Raw genomic sequence first — 20315 nt, forward strand, 5'->3', positions numbered from 1 at the left:
TCACGCCCCCGCTGCCACCCGGCTGCCGGCCTTGAGCGCCCCGCCCCCCAGAACGAGCTAAAGAGCGAACGGCGCCCGGGCACAACAACCGGCCGTGCTACCAGAGCCCTCCAGTCGGGAGAAAAGGCGTTCGTGGTCCCCAAACCCCGGCAACCCAAGGGTCACGGGAGCGCGCCGGAACCATCAGCGCGCCCCCAGTATCTGGAGCCGGAGGGAACGCGTTTGCGGAGGACTTCCGGGGCGGGGCCTGGCGGGAGCGGAAGATCCCGGCGGCGCCGGACAGGGAGCTGGCGACAGCTGTGCGGGCTCGGGGCGGGCCCGGCCGGCAGCGGGAAGGAGGGCGCGCGCGGGGGCAGTGGGCCACGCTCTGCCGGATTCTCCGGCCGCGCGGCCATGAACCTGGAGCGGCTGCGGAAGCGTGTCCGGCAGTACCTGGACCAGGTGGGCAGCCCAACCCGGGTAACGCAGGCCCCGGGGCTCGTTGAGGCCAGCGCGCCCGAGCCCTTGCCCGCAGGGTAACTGTCGTCAGGGTCTTGCTGGCGCTTCGTCCGGCGGGGCTTGGGCTGAAGCCCCGGAAGGGAGGGAGGCAGCCCCTCAGCCCTCTCTGCATCTGGGAGGATGAGGAGCCCTGGGAGCGCAAGCCACCAAAGCGCAGCGCGAGCTTTACACGTGTTGACTCTCGCTCTGCAGCCGTCCGAACTGCTGCGCGCAGTGGGTGCTCAGTACAAACTTACTGCTCAGTGGAAGTTAAAGGGTTATTTTAGGAGGAAAGTTGCAGGATGGCCTTTGAATTTAGCTAGCTAATGGAAAAGTTTCGAGAAGCTTAGTTGTAATTCTTATTTGGCAGAATTTAAGTGAATAAAGATACAAACAAGCCTGTTGTGTCAAATCAGTACTTTAACAAATTCATGTTGGGACGCCTGGATGGCTCAGTCGGTTGAGCCACACGGACTTCAGCTCAGGTCATGATCTCAGGGTTTGTGAGTTCGAGTCCCGTGTAGGGCTCTGTGCTGACAGCTCAGAGCCTGGAGCCTGCTTCGGATTCTGTGTCTCCCTTGCTCTCTGCCCCTCCTCGGCTCGCACTCTGTCTCTCTCAGGAGGAAATAAACATTTAAAAAAAATTTTTTTTAATAAAAAATAAATGTTAACTCTGTCTGTATTCCCTGCACTGCCCATGAATGAGCAGCAGTTTGCTTAGGAAGTGTCTCCAGAATCAGCAGCATTACTTTTATTCACAAGGTCAGGTAGTTTGTTTGTTTGTTTGTTTGTTTGTTTGTTTGCTTTTAACGTTTAGTTTTTGAGAGCGCTAGCAGGGCAGGGGCAGAGAGAGAGGGAGACAGAGAATCCCAAGCAGGCCCTGCGTTGTCCATGCAAAGCCCAGCCTGGGGCTTCAAACCACCAACAGAACCCTGAGATCAGGACATGGGCCACCTAGGCGCCCCAAGGTCATTTAGTTTTATAAAATTTATACTCTCCAAGTAAGTTGAAAACCAGGAAGGGGAGGGAAAAGCATATTTGATATGAAATGTTTCTAATGGATGTGACATAACACTGCCAGATGCCTGCGGTATGTTAGGGTCTTGTGTTGGTGAGTCAGTTGAACTGAACAGGTGCTTCTGAGCACTTTCCTTTTGGTTCTGGGGATGTAGTGAGAGATGAGACAGGTCCGGTTTCCACCCTGGGGGCACCTACCTTGAGCAGATTTGTAACCATTCCATAAGCATTCCTTTTCCCAGATTGACTGGTGACAGAGTACCTAGCTGGTGTTCAAGAACTGTACAAAGACAGAACGTTGCTAATGAGGAGATAACTGCAAAATAATTGTTTAAATTATCTACTGTCTTAGATACCTGCTTATACATTTTTACAATGTATAAGTTTAAAAAAATCCTACCTTCTTGAGCTGTATGTATCAAAGAGCCTACAATAATGTTTTTGTACCTTTGAACCAAAACTCACCTAGCTGAGATGTAAAATGGAGATAAGATTGGTAGACCTTTGCTACATGTAAAAAATTGTAATAAGATGTTGATTTATTATATAGCATTCTAACGATATTAGATATCTGTTTAAAACTATTGAAATAACAAGGTGGTTACTTTTTATGTTTTGATACAGCAACAGTATCAAAGTGCTCTATTTTGGGCAGATAAAGTAGCTTCACTCTCTCATGGTAAGTGACAACTTGTAATTTTTTTTTCTGATTTCTATATTTTAAAAACTTTTCTATCTTTCTTTGTGCTTCTGACCATTTATGTGATTTTTTTCCTTCCAGAGGAACCCCAGGACATTTATTGGTTGGCTCAGTGTCTTTACCTGACAGCGCAATATCACAGAGCAGCTCATGCACTTCGGTCACGAAAACTGGACAAAGTAAGTGATTGTGTGAACTTTAAAGCTTCCCAAACTTTTCAAAAATGCTGTTAGATGAGGGGCACCTGGGTGGTCAGTTGTTTAAGTGTCGGACTCTTGGTTTCAGCTCAGGTCATGGTCCCATGGTTTGAGTTCGAGCTCTGCATCGGACTCTGCACTGACAACATGGAGCCTGCTTGGAACTCTCTCTCTCCCTCTCTACCCCTCTTGAGCCCTTTCTCTGTCTCTCTCAAAATAAATAAACTTAAAAAAAAATGAAAGGTATTAATTAAAAAAATATCATTAGATTAAATGTCAAAGTTATTTAAAAGGATTCAATTTTTCTTATTGAATGTAAAGAAAAATTTTCTTATTCCTAATCTCAGTCACTTTTGTCCCCCAATCTAATCACTCAGTTTTGAAAATTCTGTTTTCTAAGTAACTCTGAAATTATGGATATTCTTTTCCATTTCATTACTGCTCATACATGTCAGGCCTTTAATTTGTCTGTTTTGTTTTAGCTTCTTGTCTCTTTTCTTTGATAATATCTTTCCCACTTCCATTTTCCCTGACTCTTTTTAGCAGTCTTTTAAACTATCACAAGAGTGGTCTTCCTCAAACACAGAAACACAGACCTGATTATAGCACTGACAGTATCAATCAGTGATTTCCCACCGCCTACATAGGCACCAGAGTCCCTGTGGTTTCTCTCCGTCGGTGTCGAACCCACCACCGCCACCAGTACAAGTAACATGTGCAAACTGACTGTCTGCAGTCCCATAGAGGAGTGTCCCTGCTCAGTGCCTGGAATGCTGGCCAGCCCCTCCACCTCTGTCCCTTGCACATGTTTTCTTAACTGCTAGTACTTTTATGCCGTTCTTCCAGAGTTTATATAGTTTACGTCTCACGAGTACTGTGTTTGCGTCTTCCTGCCGTAACCTCCTTAACAGATTGTTTTCTCTCCTAGCTGTACGAAGCATGCCGCTACCTCGCAGCTAGATGCCATGTAAGTATGCCATCTGTTTTAATTTTCTTGGTAAAAGTTTAATTATGTTGCTGTTATACAGAAATCTGGTGGTGGAGCTGGCAGATTAGTAAAGTATTCATGAGGAAGTGTTCTTTTCTTTAGTATTGTGTGCTATAAAATATTGATTCTCGGGGCGCCTGGGTGGCGCAGTCGGTTAAGCGTCCGACTTCAGCCAGGTCACGATCTCGCGGTCCGTGAGTTCGAGCCCCGCGTCGGGCTCTGGGCCGATGGCTCGGAGCCTGGAGCCTGTTTCAGATTCTGTGTCTCCCTCTCTCTCTGCCCCTCCCCTGTTCATGCTCTGTCTCTCTCTGTCCCAAAAATAAATAAACGTTGAAAAAAAAAATTAAAAAAAAAAAAAAAATATTGATTCTCTATTTACCAATATCTGACATGCATGAAGAAAACTCTGCCTTAGAATTTGAAATTTTAAGCTCTACATTTTAAATATAAGTAATGAGTAGGTATATTCTATGACCCTTTTAAAACTGACAGTATTTGCTTGTATGTCTAGTGTTCGAAGTGATAGGTGATAAACAGTAGTTCTGGCTTTTGCACAACACAGTATGCTGCGAAAGAGCATCAGCAGGCACTTGATATTCTTGACATGGAGGAGCCAATCAACAAAAGGTTATTTGAGAAGTACTTGAAGGATGAAAGTGGCTTGAAAGACCCCTCCAATGACTGGGAAATGTCACAGTCCTCCGTAAGTAATGCTGCAATAAGCATACTTCAGTAACATCAGTAAGAATTACTCACACGACAGCAAAACATAAATCACTTTCTTTTATTTCAGTATCACCATGTTAAAACAGTTCAGTTGCCAACTTACTTAATTTGCCACTGAAACACAAGAAGACTCCGAGACATTTCTGAGTCATTAGATGGAAGCTATAGCTATGTCCTCATATGCTTGAGTCTGAAATAGGCTGACTTGAGAGCTTTCTTCTCATATTTGATGCCTTAAATTACTCCCACAGATGGAATAACCTTTCCCTTTCTTACTGTGTTTCAATACCTACCCCAGGAAACCATAGTTTGCTTCTTTCCAGGGAGTGGTTTGGTGTTACTCTTTATGTAATTTGTTTACTTCAGTTTGTATACTTCATATATGCCTGAAATTGCAAATTCCTTGTTGGCAGAGATTATATAATGTAACATAATAAATGACATTCACAGATTACTAATCTCGACTGTTATTATTTTTTCTTTTTTTCTGTTTTTTTTTTTTTTTTTTTTAACAGCCTTCTTGAGACTATTTATGTGCTAAGGAGCACGTTTATTTTTCTGCTAATAAAGGTATTTATGAGGGAGTCTGGTATTACCATTATTATTTTTGGACTACTTACCATTTACCTGCTAAGAAATACATGGTTTGTTTGTAATGCATTATTTATCTTATGAAATTATTATTATTATTATTATTATTATTATTATTATTATTTACAAGTCATAAGATACTGCATTGGTGTAAGATTCTCTTGTTACATCCTCTTATTTTTAAGTTTGGATTTTATGATGAATCTTCTTTGTCCCTTTACCAGTTTTAGCTGCCCGTCTCTGGATCATCTGTAGGTTTAGTTGCATGTTTCTTGAGGTTCAGAGTCTAGAATCTAGGTTGGATTGCTAGGTTGGATTGCCACATCCTCTTGTTAGTGGTAGTGGTGAGGTGGCTACTCTGTGAACACCTCACATGTACTCGCTTTGCAGAAGACTAGCACCTCTGCTTCTCACAGGGCCCTGTAAGTTAGATGAGGAAAGGAAACTTGTCCAGGGTCACTAGGAAGCATCAGAGCTGGGGTTTTAACTCAGGTCTGTCCAATGCTACAAGTTCATGACCCTAATCGTGGTACCTTATTGCCACCAGTTTTTCAGTGTTTATTACTAAGATCCTTTCATTGCGACCCGCCTATCAAACTGTCTGAGTTTAATTTAATATTTGTATTCTGCTTGCTATCTAAATCATTACCCTCTTTGAGACAGAACAGATAAGGAACCAAGTAGCAGTGACGTGCTATAGTTCTAAAGATTGTTGAAGTGAGGAGAGCCTAGGGAAGATAGAGAAGTTTTACTTCGCTTTCCTGTTTCTGTTAATTTGTTGGGATTGAATAAATTATTTTAGAGGTCAAGAGAAGTCTCAGCCTTAAGATAATAGATCATTCTGATCAAAAATTAAATTTCGACGTATTGATTTAGTACATGACTCATCATATTTTTCCAACAGATAAAGAGTTCTATTTGTCTTTTACGAGGGAAAATCTATGATGCTCTGGATAACCGAGCCCTAGCTACCTATAGCTACAAAGAAGCTTTGAAGCTGGATGCCTACTGTTTTGAAGCATTTGATCTTTTAACATCACACCACATGTTGACAGCTCAAGAAGGTTTGGAAACTCAGGTGTTTTCATGTTTAGCACAATTAATATCACTTGGATTTTTTTTTCTCTGAAACCTTTACAGTCAAGAGCAGACTATGCATGTTTAAACAGACCTGAAGCACATTGCAAAGGACAGTGGTGGATTGTGCAGTGCCCTTTGCTGTCAGAATCTTTAGGGTTGTGATGTGGTGAGGCCATCTTTTTGGGAAGTAACTTGAGGTAGTGTAAACCAAGATCTCAGTATCTGATTCAGAGATGCCCAACATGGCTTTACCTCAAAGCCTTTAACAACATCAGGGTGCAGGTCCCAGCTCCAGACAAGTGGAATGGAATCTCTGGCAGTGGGGCCCTGGCGTCAGATGTTTTAAAGCTCTCAGATGACCCTAAGGTGCAGCTAGACTGAGAACCAACCACAGACCTAGTATGTCCGCAGTAATGTGAGGTGGATATGTGCAAGAAACACAGAGAAAATAGGGATGTTGTGTTAGTGGGGTTCAAGCACATTTTAGTCTATCTAGTGTAGTAGTTCTCAGGTTGATTTTGTGCCCTAGGGACACTTGATTTTTATAAATTGGGGATGGGATGGGAGGTTGCTAATGGCATCTAGTGGGTGGAGGTCAGAGATCCTGCTAACCATCCTGTGGTGGTGTGGGACAACCAACCGACAGAATTATCCACACAGTGTCAGCAGTGCTGAGGCTGGGAAACTGGCCGGGTGGTTCTTGCATCTGGTGGTGACCAGAATCGCCTAAAAGGCTTCATGGCTCAACCCTCCAGGTGGTTCTTATCACCTGGGTCTGGAACCACTGTCTTAGATTTTCAAGTATATTTTGATCTTGTTATTCTCTCTTTTGAGTTTGATTTACTTAGACCAAGAACTATAGAAGAATATTTTTTATTGATGCCTTTTTACCCCCATAAATACTGTGAGGACATTCTTTTTTCTTAACATTTTTAAGAGAAAGAACTTCTTGAGTCACTACCTCTTAGCAAGCTCTGTACTGAAGAACAGGAATTGCTACGCTTTCTATTTGAGAACAAATTAAAAAAGGTGAGTAAAAACACAAAATTAGTTTTGCTTTATGTAACTATTTTACTAAATTTGGCATCTATTCTTTTACTAGTTAAATTTTTAAAACTTAATTTTTATTAGCACATTTGCAAGAATAGATGATATGATTCCTTAAAAAGCGTCCAAAAACATGTCTTTTTTCTAGGGATTCCTTATGCTAAAAGATTGAACTGTAACATAAGTGGGACGTTGTGTGAAAATGAGGATTTTTTTCTTATGCTTAGTGAACTTTTTTTTTTAATTTAATTTATTTCTGAGAGAGAGAGAGACAGAACATGAGCGGGGGAGGGGCAAAGAAAGAGGGAGACACAGAATCTGAAACAGACTCCAGGCTCTGAGCTGTCAGCACAGAGCCTGACGTGGGGCTCGAACTCAGAAACTGTGAGATCATGACCTGAACCGAAGTTGGATGCTCAACTGACTGAACCACCCAGGCGCCCCTGAACTTCTGATTTGTAAAATACTTCCTGCCCAGGAATTCCGTGATAAAATTGAGAAGAGAGTCCAGCTGATTGAGAGGAGGGCTGATAAGATATAAAGTCAGGGCTCCCAGAGGTTCACACCTGCCCTGTGTAAACCCTTGAGCCATTGGGCCAGATCGAGTCTGCCGTTTGATTTGTACTGCACATTGGGTTCATGTTTCCCTTTCTCTGTTGCAGTATAATAAACCCAGTGAAACTGTCCTCCCCGAGTCTGTAGATGGTTTGCAGGAGAATCTGGATGTGGTAGTGTCTTTGGCTGAAAGACATTATTATAACTGTGATTTTAAAATGTGCTACAAGCTTACTTCTGTGTAAGTATATCCACTTATTTCTGTGTAGGAGCATAGAGTCCATTCTCATTTTACCTAAGAAGTATGTAGGGCTGCTTTGTGAATAAGCTTGAACTAATTGGTGACAATTGAAGTTGCCTTTACAATTCGCAGAGTTTACTAGAAGGGTTATTGTTATCTTAAAAGAGCAGTTTACAGACACAGGTTTATGGGCACTTATCGGTTTAGTCCATTGCCTTGGGAATAGACAATTCCCTCGTCTCAGTGTTTTATAATTTGCAAATTTGAAAATACCATTCTGGCACATAGTCTCATAAAATCCCTTCTTTGTTAAAGTAGGGACTAGTCAAATCCTGTAGATGCTGGGTGCTCAGTCAGGCTTACTAAGTAGCTAAGCCATCTCCCTGCCGCCTCCACCATACCAGTTTTCATGATTCAAACTTGTCTTGTAGCTAAATTACATATGCTATTTTTAACAGATCTTTGGGATTACTTAACATCCTTGAATTCACAAAAATATTAATTGACAAATACTTACGATCTGTTTAATATTTCATATTGTTTTTAATCCTTCTTAGTAATTAGACTGCTTATTTTGTAATTCTGTTGATTTAAAATAAATGTACGTGATAGTGTTTATTTTTATTCCTTCTAAATAAACCAGAATTTTCCCTTTCATTTATAAGATAATCATTACCTTAATTGAGCCAACCTGAAGGTAATGGAGTTAAAAAAGTAAAAAAAGTATTTTACATAAAGATGTAATGACTGTTTAGACATAGCTATTTTAATGAGGTATGTTCTGTTATGTATTCCTTCTGGCATGGTAAATGTTGCTTTGACTTTCAGAGTAATGGAGAAAGATCCTTTCCATGCAAACTGTTTACCTGTACATATAGGGACACTTGTGGAGCTGAATAAAGCAAATGGTAATTTTTTTTAAATCAAAATAATAATTGTTAAGACAAAAAAATTTTCTGTAACTTGAAATTATGTCTCACAAGTCCTGGATAATTGAGATTGCAGTTAACAACATAATGGAGTTCTCTGACAAAAGTAACAGCTAGTGTAAGAAAAGCTTATCAGAGTGACTGAGGATCAATTCTCTTACGCCTACAGAACAGTGTTTGTTTTCCCTTGCTTCCTGTTGTCAAATGTACTTTATGGTTTAAGTTGTATAAGCTTTAGAGTATCGGCAGATAGTTTTTCTTTTTTTTGTAAAATCCTAAGAAAACTGATAGAAAACTGATAGAAAATAGTTTAGAAACTGGGTAGGGGTAGAGTTTTTGCTTGTGTTTCCTATACTTTAACATTTCAGAAACAATTCAGTTATGTTTGGATGTCATTTCCCCTTAAATCTTTTAAGCTGTGTCAGGAGTTTAAAAAGCCTGACACTCCAATTCCAAACCCCTGCTGCTCCGGGTATGGTCTATGGACCAGCAGCATCACATCTCCTAGAAGCTTGTTGGAGATGCGGACACTCCAGCTGTGCTGGTCTAATGGATCCAAATCTGCACATAGGAAACTTCATCATGATGTGTTAGGACTTACACGTTACTCAAGAAGAAATCATCTTGCTGATTTGAAACTTGAAAGTTTGATCACTCAAATTGGTTATGGGTAGTTAAGATGGTCCATAATAAGGGCACAGAGTGTGTGATACCAGTTATGAAGATAAGCGAAGAGCTTTGAAATTACTTCTCAAGCACCATGACGTGCTTTATCATGAGAGACTCGTCCAGTTTTCCAGTCACTCCAGAAGCACTCAGTGTCCACTTGTAGGGTAAGAGGTTGGTGGGGGGCTGTGAATGAAACAACTGTAGTAGTTGTATATTTTATTAAGTAAATAGAAAACTATGAAAGTGTTACTATGAGAATAAATTTGTTTGATCGTGAAGAGTTGTAACTAGAGGAAAGTCATATCTTAAAATTGACTGGATCTAATTCTTTTTTTTCTTTTTTTTAATGTAGAACTTTTCTACCTTTCTCATAAATTGGTGGATCTGTATCCTAGTAATCCTGTAAGTAAATGTAAACCTTTTTTTCTTATGGTGTTTTTTTCTTACCTGAACTCTAAAAAAATACTTAACTGGCTTTTAGGTAGTGACTTATATTTAAGTTCAAGCAAATAATGTTTGTTTATTTATTTATTTATTTATTTATTTATTTTTATTTTTTACATTTATTTATTTTTGAGAGACAGAGTGAGACAGGGTGCAAGCAGGGGAGGGGCAGAGAGAGAAGGAGACAGAATCCAAAGCAGGCTCTAGGCTCTGAGCTGTCAGCACAGAGCCTGACACGGGGCTCGAACCCAGGAACCATGAGATCACAACCTGAGCCGAAGTCGGATGTTCAGCCAATTGAGCCACCAGGCACCCCCAAATAATGTTTATTTTAAGGTGTTGGAGGAGGACCTCCTAGTGCTATGATAATTAGAAGTAGTGTTAGCTTTTCAATCCATGAAAGTATTTTTTTTAAGTATCTTGAAACTAGCTTAAAACAAAAATCCTTTTATTCTGGTTACAGAAATAATATATGCTTATTTTAATATACTTGATATACAGAAAAATAAAATGTTGAAAATGAAAGTCATACTCTCACCTCTCGTAAGTGATGCTAATAATTACTTGGTGGCTTCCTCACCTTGCACGTACAGCATAACTTACTGAATTGTGCAGCAGTTGGGTCATTGGGTCTCTTAGGCTACCTTGGAACACAACTGGGACCCAGAGATTAAAACTAATTCAGGAACTGTGTCCTTAGAGACAGAAGTTAGGGATCAAAGCCTAAGCCTCACCCAAGAATCTCTGCCCTTGGCCATATGAAAATAATTTAGAAAGAGGTAGAATCAGTGTAAGAGAAGTCTGCTAATGAGGTCGAGCCTGCATAGTGCTGGTGAGAACCTGGGTGGAGCCAGGGAGGACACGACTCAGGCTGGTGTTTGTACCAAGTGTGAAGGAACCTCATCTTGTATCGAATGCTGCAGGGACATCGTTGAAGGCACTTTGAGGGAGAATCTGTTCTTTTTTCATCTAGGACCCTTAGTAGACAGCCTGTCTCAGAGAAGTTTCTAACTTGAACTAGAATAACTTGAGCTAGAATGCATAATGGAATGTGTAGTCCACCCTCTGGCCTGGTATGTTAGAGATTTCCAGTTCCAAATCAAGCAACTTTGGTCACAGTAAATTTTGAACTTTTTAGGTGTCTTGGTTTGCAGTGGGATGCTATTATCTCATGGTTGGTCATAAAAATGAACATGCCAGAAGATACCTCAGGTATGGATCTGTTGTCTTTCTCCCTCTGTAATGAGCCTGTAGTAAGGGATTTCTTGTGCATCCTTTTTAATACGATAATTAAGTACTTTAAAAGCAGTATGAAAGAATAATTTTTTTCAGATTCAGTTCAGTTGCATCAATTATGTACCTTTTTTTTTTTTTATGTTTATTTATCTTAGAGTGAGAGAGAGTGCACACATGAGAGCAGGGGAGCGACAGAGAGAGAGTGAGAGAGAGAATTCCAAGTAGGCTCTGCCCTGTCAGCACAGAGCCTGACGTGCGGCTCAAATTCACGAACTGTGAAATCATGACCTGAGCCAAAATCAAGAGTCAGCTGCTTAATTGACTAAGCCACCCAGGTGCCCCAGTTACATACCTTTTTATAAGATGTCATGAGGGGATATAAAAGTCAGTGGTGTAGACCTTATTCTCAAGGAATTTACGATGTGTATAAATTATAAGTGAGAAAAAACATGAAACAATAATAGACGTTTGGAAGGTCCTGTTTTTCATTTACAGAGATACTCGGCACCTTTTAACTTTAGGACTTCTTTTGTTAATACTTGTGAAATTACATGAAACTACATGAGATTAGGGTCACTAAATGTGACTATAAAACAGAATTCTTGTCATAGTGAACTGGTTTATAAAAGGATCTGCTGTGTGCAGCCCAGTCAAGCTACTTTATAAGTGTGATTTCAGCCACATGAACAAACTGGGAAAGTGGATCTAAGAAAAAGTGTGTAAACTTTGGACATAGATTTGAATTCTAATACAAGCCCTACCACTTGCTAGCTGTAATTCCTTGGGAAAGTTAATAACCTCTGACCCTCTCTTCTTTAAAAATGGGAATGATACAATACTTGTATCCCAGGATTGTTAGGAAAATTGGTAGGATGACTCATAAGGATCCTGCACTCGGAAAAACAGGGAGTTCTCTGGTCAGTTGAATGTTAAGCATTTTAGAAGAACTTGCTTGTGCTTTTTCCTGGAGTAGGCAGATGATTCAGATGTGATAGTTCCTCTGAACTGTGCTTCTCTGATTTAGTGATGGACTCCATGTGAATCAAGGAACATTTGAGTGATAGAAAACTTAGAAAATAAAATGCTGGGAAATGGGCATCTCATCGTTTATATTTTCCTTGTTTTGTGGTGTGTTCTCTTTATTCTGGGTGTCCTGGGTCACCGGGTGTCTGCTGATTGAAGACTACTTATGACGGCTTAGACTGTGTGGTGCAGTCTGCAGGACCAGGGTGTTCTCCTGCTGCCGTCCACAGGGTGTCACTTAATCTTCCCAGCCTCAGTATACTGATGTTTAAAATACAAATAACGATTTATCTTGTAAGTTACTAGGTGATGCACATGAAGCATTTCACATGGAGTCTGATGTAAAATATGCCCTCATTAAATGGTTGTTGCTACCACAATTACTGAAACAAAGCTCCTGGATTAAGTAATATTTGTAAATTCAGAGTGTATTTGTATTTGTAAATACAGAGTGCCAGTGGGTTCAACTATTGGACCTAAAAAGTTGTGGACCTCTCTTAAAATGTCTTAAAATTTTGCTTGTACTATTAAACATTCTTTTATTTCAAATGAGATTAACAATTGTTATGTAAATATTTAATATGTTAAGAGCTCATTTATTTAATTCCAATATCCTTGAAGCTATCAGCTTATATAAAATTAACAAGAATGAATCTCTCACTAGAATGACGTTTCTTGTTTCAGCAAAGCGACAACACTTGAGAAGACTTACGGGCCTGCGTGGGTAGCGTACGGACACTCATTTGCAGTTGAGAGCGAGCATGACCAGGCCATGGCTGCTTACTTCACAGCCGCGCAGCTCATGAAAGGGTACGGCAGAGTGCGTGGTGAAATCCATGAAGGGCTGCTCTTGCTAACAGAATGACGATTCTGTTATTACTGTCATTGCCATTTGGTTGCTGAACTAAACAAAAATATCTTATTTGTATCTTGTTAGTAGCTTATGATTGAACATGGAGGGAAAGAGGCTGGTGTAGTGGTTTTGACCTAGCAGGTCACTTTCACCAGTACAGAATGGCACTAGGAAATTAAGCTGAGGGAAGAGAGGAGGGTTAGAGGCTCCTTCTCATGCAGGAATGAAAGTATTCGTGAGCAAATATGTTATCTATATCCTATTTATGTCCAAAAGGTATTTGATGTAGGTTTTGTGGACTGTATTTGACAGCGTTCTTGATTTTATTTACTTACTTTTTATTTATTTTTATGAGAGAAAGCATGCGCGTGTGCGCATGAACCAGGGAGGGACGGGCAGAGAGAGAATCCCAAGCAGGCTCTGTGCTGTCATTGCAGAAGTTGATGCGGGGTTCCATCTCATGACTATGAGATCATGACCTGAGCCTAAATCAAGAGTCAAGACACTAAACCAACTGAGCCACCCAGGTACCCCCTCCAGTGTTCTAGATGTATATCAATATTAAGAGTATTGATATTAAGTGATATAAGTGCACCTTAAGAGTATCTTACTTTGTGGTGGGGAGTCAGCTCTCCTGTCAACTCTCTTTGGACTTGCCTAACACTTGTCCTAGCCCTACCATGTGGTGTTCTTTTGTGTGGGCTGTGTCCGTTTCTGGAGAGGTAGTAGGAGTGCAGTAGTTCCAAGGGCTGGTCTGGAGTCAGACTCCTGGGGGTCTCAGCCAAGTATGTACCCTCTTGAAAAATAGGGAGAATTGCAGTACTTATTCCTGGGAATAATTGAGACAATACCAGTTAAAGACTTGGAACAATGTCTGACATGCAGAAAGCAGTCAGTAAAAGTTAGCTGCCTTAATTTCTTTGCTTATAGTATTCAGAAGTGGGATCATATATTTATCTGCATTGAACGTCATCTCGTTAGGTTTGATTTACCTTTTCTATTTCCTTACAAGCATTCTAAGTGTAGTCACTGGGGTAGGGCTTTATATATGAATTTGGTCAGGATGAGGATATATAATTCAGGCCTAATACCAACGTATTATTAGAAATAGTTCTCCAGGTTAAAATGGTTTCAGCAGTTACTGACCCACCTGAATGGTCCTCAGTACCAATCATGGAGAGTCCATGATTCTCCAGCTTATCCACTGTGATGTGTGAGACCTTTCTTTCCCAGTGTTTTGCTAAAACTTGGCTCCCGTGTCTACCAAGACCTCTAATCTATCAATCTGGTCAATTGGCAGGAAAAAAAGTCTCTGCAATTTACCTTGGGTTGTTTCTTACTATTTTTTTTTAACGTTTGTTTATTTTTGAGATAATGCGAAAGACACAGTGCAAGCAGTGGAGGGGCATACAGAGGGAGACACAGAATCTGAAGCGGGCTCCAGGCTTTGAGCTGTCAGCCCAGAGCCCGACGCGGGGCTCGAACTCACAAACTGTGAGATCGTGACCTGAGCCGAAGTCGGATGCCCAACCAACTGAGCCACCCAGGTGCCCCCTTGGGTTGTTTCTTATGAACACAGGCTAGAGTGTGCTTTTTAATTTTATTTATTTTATTTATTTATTTTTTCTGGGTGCTCACAAACCCAGAATAGTTATTATTTGTTTGTTAGTTTCTACCTAAGAATCAAAACTAATTACAAAATTTTGCAATGTAACAAACTACATTCAAGTAAATTTTCAAATCCGCTCACCAAGATAAGCATTATTCTTTTCATTTCTTCCCCATCAGAACAACTTTGCATTCTCTTAACTTCCCTGTGTTTGGATAAATGTTTGAAATTGTGTAAATACTCGAAGTGTTCCTTTATGATTTCTTCTTTGAGCCACTGGTTATGTAAGAGTATGTTGTTTAATTCTCATGTATTTGTGAATTTCCCAAATTTCCTTCTGTTAGGATTTCTGATTGAATTCCATTGTGGTTAGAGAGCATATTTTATGTATCTCAGTCCTTTCAAATTTATTGAGGCTTGTTTTATGACCTCACATGGTCTATTGGAGAATGTTCTAGGTGCACTTGAGAATCTGCTTTTTTGGGGTGATTGTTGTACTGCAGTCCCTTGGGTCTGATTGGGTTCTAGTGTTGGTCATGTCTTCTGTTTCCTTGTTTATCTTTTGCCTAGTTATTTTATCCATTGTGGCAGGTGAGCTGTTGAAACCTCCCAACCATTATTTTTGAATTTTGTCTTTTTCCCTCCAATTCTGGCAGATTTTGCTACATGTATTTTGGGTCTCTATTGTTAGGTTTTGAGTGCAGTGAGTCTTTCACTATTATAGGAGGTCTTTCATTGTCTCCAGTAACAGCTTTTGTCTTAAGTCTATTTTGTCTGATACTAGTATAATCACACCAGTTCTCCCTTGTTACTGTTTGCATGGTCTTTTTCCTTCCTTTTACTTTTAACTTGTGTCTTCAAATCTAAAGTAGGTCTCTTATAGACAATATGTAGTTGGATCATTGTTTTATTATTCGTTCTGCCAATTTCTTTCTGATGGAATTTTATGTGTTACTGTGTTATGTAATTACTGGTAAGTAGGATTTATGTTTACCATTTGCTCTGTTTTTATGTCTTTTTTGTTCTTCCTTGTTACTACCTTTTTTGTTAGATATTTTGTAATATGCCATTTTAATTCCTTGGTTTTTCCTTATACTATATTTTTTGAGCCTTTTGTTTTGGTTTGAGTTTTTAGTGGTTATCTTGGGGATTACAGTTAACATCTTAAAAGAGTCTAGTTTGTAGGGTGCTTTCCAGCACCAACAACCAATTCTCTGATTATCTGGACACTAGCTGGGTCCAGTTCTGACTGGTCAGTTCAGTTCTGACACTACCCGGATTTAGTACAGACCCTTCACAGGTTAAGCACTCAGTCCCATAAGACTGCCGCTCCCCACTTCAGACGCCAGTGGTAAGTCCCAGACCACTTTCACTTCTGACTGGCTAGAAATCGGGGCTTCCCATGACCCTCTCCTGAGATTTGGTGATTTGCAGAATGACCCACAGAATTCAGGAAGGCATTTTACTTAATTCTTCTGGCTTATTATAAAGGGCATACTCCAGAATAGCCAGACAGAAGGTATCCACACCCTCTGCAGGCAAGCCACTCTCCTGGCAGTGCACTGTGTTCAGCAGCCCAGATACTCAGTCTCTTTGTTCGCAAGTTTTTATGGAGCTCAATTTCCGGCCCTTCCCTTCATGGGAAGTCAGTTGGAACTTTTGTTCCCACCCTCTTATCACTTGGTCCTCCTGGTGACCAGCCCCTTACAAGGCTGTTTTGGGGCCCTACCCTGAGTCACCTTCATTAGTATAAACTCAGGTGTGATCAAAAGGGGTCACTGTGAATACCAAAGAGACTCCTGTCACTAAGGGAATTGCAAGGGTTTTTAGGTGCTCCGTATCAAGAACCAAGGGGAAGACCAAATACATTTCTTACTTTACCACTGCAACTTAATTCCAGTTGTATAAAATTTTACTCTTCTGCAGTTCTGTTTCTTTCTGCCTCCTTTGTGCTCTTATCACACAGATTACATGTTACACATTGTAAGCCCCCAACACAAATTTATGATTGTTCTATTACTCAGTTATCTGTTAAATCAGGTAGAAGAATTGCAAACAAAATATATTTGTACTGTCTTGTGTTTACCTCGGTGGTAACTTTTATTAAATTACTTAAAAAAAATTTTTTTTTAATTTATATCCGAGTTAGCTAGCATATAGTGCAACAGTGGTTTCAGGAGTAGATTCCTTAATGCCCCTTACCCATTTAGCCCATCCCCCCTCCCACAACCCCTCCAGTACCCTCTGTTTGTTCTCCATATTTAAGAGTCTCTTCTGTTTTGTCCCCCTCCCTGTTTTTATATTATTTTTGTTTCCCTTCCCTTGTGTTCATCTGTTCTGTGCCTTAAAGTCTCATATGAGTGAAGTCATATGATATTTGTCTTTCTCTGACTAATTTCATTTAGCATAATACCCTCTAGTTCCATCCACGTAGTTGCAAATGGCAAGATTTCATTCTTTTTGATTGCTGAGTAATACTCCACTGTATATGGAAACCACTTCTTTATCCATTCATCCATCGATGGGCATTTGAGCTCTTTCCATACTTTGGCTATTGTTGATAGTGCTGCTACAGATATTGGGGTGCATGTGTCCCTTCGAAACAGCATACCTGAATCCCTTGGATAAATACCTAGTAGTGCAATTGCTGGGTCGTAGGGTAGTTCTATTTTTAATTTTTTGAGGAAGCTGCATACTGTTTTCCAGAGTGGCAGCACCAGTTTGCATTCCCACCAGCACTGCAAAAGAGATCCTCTGTCTCCGCATCCTCGCCAACATCTGTTGTTGCCCGAGTTGTTAATGTAAGCCGAATATTCTGACAGGTGTGGTTTTGATTTGTATTTCCTTGATGATGAGTGATGTTGAGCATTTTTTCATGTGTTGGTTGGCCATCTGGATGTCTTCTTTGGAGAAGTGTCTATTCATGTCTTCTACCCGTTTCTTTACTGGATTATTTGTTATTTGGGTGTTGAGTTTGATGACTTCTTTATGGATTTTGGGTACTAACCCATTATCTGATACGTCGTTTGCAAATATCTTCTCCCAGTCTGATGGTTGCCTTTTAGTTTTGCTGATTGTTTCCTTCATTGTGCAGAAGCTTTTTATTTTGATGAGGTCCCAATAATTCATTTTTGCTTTGCCCTTGCCTCTGGAGACGGGTTGAGTAAGAAGTTGCTATGGCTGAGGTCAGAGAGGTTTTTGCCTGCTTTCTCCTCGAGGATTTTGATGGTTTTCTGTCTCACATTTAGGACTTTCATCCATTTTGAGTTTATTTTTGTGTCTGGTGTAAGAAAGTGGTCCAGGCTCATTTTTCTGCATGTTGCTGTCCAGTTTTGCCAGCACCACTGGCTCAAGAGACTGTCTTTATTCCATTGGATATTTTCTCCTGCTTTGTCAAAGATTAGTTGGCCATACGTTTGTGGGTCCATTTCTGGGTTCTCTGTTCTGTTCCATTGATCTGAGTGTCTATTTTTGTGTCAGTACTGTACTGTCTTCATCATGACAGCTTTGTAATACAGCTTGAGGTCTGGGATTGTGATGCCCCTTGCTTTGGTTTTCAAGATTGCTTTGGCTATTCAGAGTCTTTTTTGGTTCCATACAAATGTTAGGATTGTTTGTTCTAGCTCTGTGAAGAATGCTGGTGTTATTTTGATAGGGATTGCACTGAACATGTAGATTGCTTTGGGGATTATCGACATTTTTAACAATATTTGTTCTTCCTATCCAGGAGGAGTCTTTTTCCATTTTTTTGTGTCTTCTTCAACTTCTTTCATAAGCTTCTATAGTTTTCAGTGTATAGATTTTTCACCTCTTTAGTTGGATTTATTCCTAGGTATTTTATGGTTTTTGATACAATTGTAAATGGGATAGATTCCTTGATTTCTCTTTCTGTTGCTTCGTTGTTGGTGTGTAGGAATGCAACCGATTTCTGTGCATTGATTTTAGATCCTGCCACTTTGCTGAATTCATGGTTCATTTCTAGCAGTTTTTTGGTGGAATCATTTGGGTTTTCCATGTAGAGTATCATGTCATCTGCAAAGAGTGAAAGTTTGACCTCCTCCTGGCCAATTTGGATGCCTTTTATTTCTTTGTGTTGTCTGATTGCAGAGGCTAAGACTTCTAATACTATGTTGAATAACAGTGGAGAGAGTGGACATCCCTGTTGTGTTCCTGACCTTAGGGGGAAAGCTCTCAGTTTTTCCCCATTGAGGAGGATATTAGCGTTGGGTCGTTCATATATGGCTTTTATGATCTCGAGGTATGATCCTTTTATCCCTACTTTCTTGAGGGTTTTTATCAAGAAAGGATGCTGTATTTTGTCAAATGCTTTCTCTGCATCTGTTGAGAGGATCATATGGTTCTTGTCCTTTCTTTTATTGATGGGATGAATCACATTGTTTTGCGGATATTGAACCAGCCCTGCATCCCAGGTGTAAATCCCACTTGGTTGTGGTCAATGATTTTGTTAATGTATTGTTGGATCCGGTTGGCTAATATCTTGTTGAGGATTTTTGCATCCATGTTCATCAGGGAAATTGGGCTATAGTTCTCCTTTTCAGTCAGGTCTCTGTCTGGTTTTGGAATCAAGGTAATGCTGGCTTCATAGAAAGAGTTTGGAAGTTTTCCTTCCATTTCTATTTTTTGGAACAGCTTCAAGAGAATAGGTGTTAACTCTTCCTTAAATGTTTGGTAGAATTCCCCTGGAAAGCCATCTGGCCCCGGACTCTTGGGTTTTTGGGAGGAGATTTTTGGTTACTAATTCGATTTCTTTACTGGTTGTGGGTCTGTTCAAATTTTCTATTTCTTCCTTTTTCAGTTTTGGTAGTGTATATGTTTCTAGGAATTTATCCATTTCTTCCAGATTACCCATTTTATTGGCATATAGTTGCTCCTAATAGTCTCTTATTATTGTTTTTATTTCTGCTTGTTGGTTGTGATCTCTCCTCTTTCATTCTTGATTTTATTTATTTGGGTCCTTTCCTTTTTCTTCTGGATCAAAGTGGCTAGTGGTTTATCAATTTTGTTAATTCTTTCAAAGAACAAGCTTCTGGTTTCATTGATCTGTTCTACTGTTTTTTGGTTTCGATAGCATTAATTTCTGCTCTAATCTTTATTATTTCCTGTCTTCTGCTGGTTTGGGGTTTTATTTGCTGTTCTTTTTCCAGCTCCTTAAGGCGTAAGATTAGGTTGTGTATCTGAGATCTTTCTTCCTTCTTTAGGAAGGCTTGGATTGCTATATGCTTTCCTCTTATGACTGCCTTTGCTGCGTCCCAGAGGTTTTGGGTTGTGGTGTTATGATTTTCATTGACTTCCATATACTTTTTAATTTTCTCTTTAACTGCTTGGTTAGCCCATTCATTCTTTAGTAGGATGTTCTTCAGTCTCCAGGTATTTGTTACCTTTCCAAATTTTTTTATTGTGGTTGATTTCAACTTTCATAGCGTTATGGTCTGAAAATATGCACGGTATGATCTCAGTCTTTTTGTACTTACTTAAGGCTGGTTTGTGTCCCAGTATATGGTCTATCCTGGAGAACGTTCCATGTGCACTGGAGAAGAATGTATATTCTGCTGCTTTAGGATGAAGTGTTCTGAATATATCTGTTAAGTCCATCTGGTCCAGTGTGTCATTCAAAGCCATTGTTTCCTTGTTGATTTTCTGATTAGATGATCTGTCCATTGCTGTAAGTGGGGTGTTGAAGTCCCCTACTATTACTGTATTACTATCAATGAGTTTATGTTTGTGATTAATTGACTTATATATTTTGGGGGGTTTCACATTTGGAGCATAAATGTTTACAATTGTTAGGTCTTTTTGATGGTTAGACCCCTTAATTATGATATAATGCCCTTCTGCATCTCTTATTACAGTCTTTATTTTAAAGTCTAGATTGTCTGATACAAGTATGGCTACTCTGGCTTTCTTTTGTTGAC

General features: G+C 40.0%; 1 protein-coding gene across 3 annotated transcripts in view; it reads left to right on the forward strand.

The window, feature by feature from the left end:
- The first annotated feature begins 251 nt into the window (after window positions 1–251).
- Window positions 252–20315, forward strand: part of CDC16 (cell division cycle 16) — a 47231-nt gene continuing 27167 nt past the window's right edge. For 2 of the 3 annotated variants that reach the window (XR_007156209.1, XM_047877431.1), the window contains exons 1-12: window positions 252–441; window positions 2119–2173; window positions 2276–2373; window positions 3320–3358; window positions 3942–4082; window positions 5601–5760; window positions 6714–6805; window positions 7486–7619; window positions 8448–8527; window positions 9570–9619; window positions 10800–10873; window positions 12605–12730. Coding sequence is in view for 2 of the 3 variants with exons in the window: in XM_047877431.1 (XP_047733387.1) it covers window positions 394–441; window positions 2119–2173; window positions 2276–2373; window positions 3320–3358; window positions 3942–4082; window positions 5601–5760; window positions 6714–6805; window positions 7486–7619; window positions 8448–8527; window positions 9570–9619; window positions 10800–10873; window positions 12605–12730 (1097 nt within the window). In the remaining variant the exon portion in view is untranslated. Of the gene's footprint in view, window positions 442–2118; window positions 2174–2275; window positions 2374–3319; window positions 3359–3890; window positions 4083–5600; window positions 5761–6713; window positions 6806–7485; window positions 7620–8447; window positions 8528–9569; window positions 9620–10799; window positions 10874–12604; window positions 12731–20315 lie in introns of those variants that run through there. The other variant, XM_047877562.1, reaches the window with a different exon arrangement.

This window comes from Prionailurus viverrinus, chromosome A1 (assembly GCF_022837055.1).
Source record: "Prionailurus viverrinus isolate Anna chromosome A1, UM_Priviv_1.0, whole genome shotgun sequence".
In the NCBI taxonomy this organism is placed as follows: domain Eukaryota; kingdom Metazoa; phylum Chordata; class Mammalia; order Carnivora; family Felidae; genus Prionailurus; species Prionailurus viverrinus.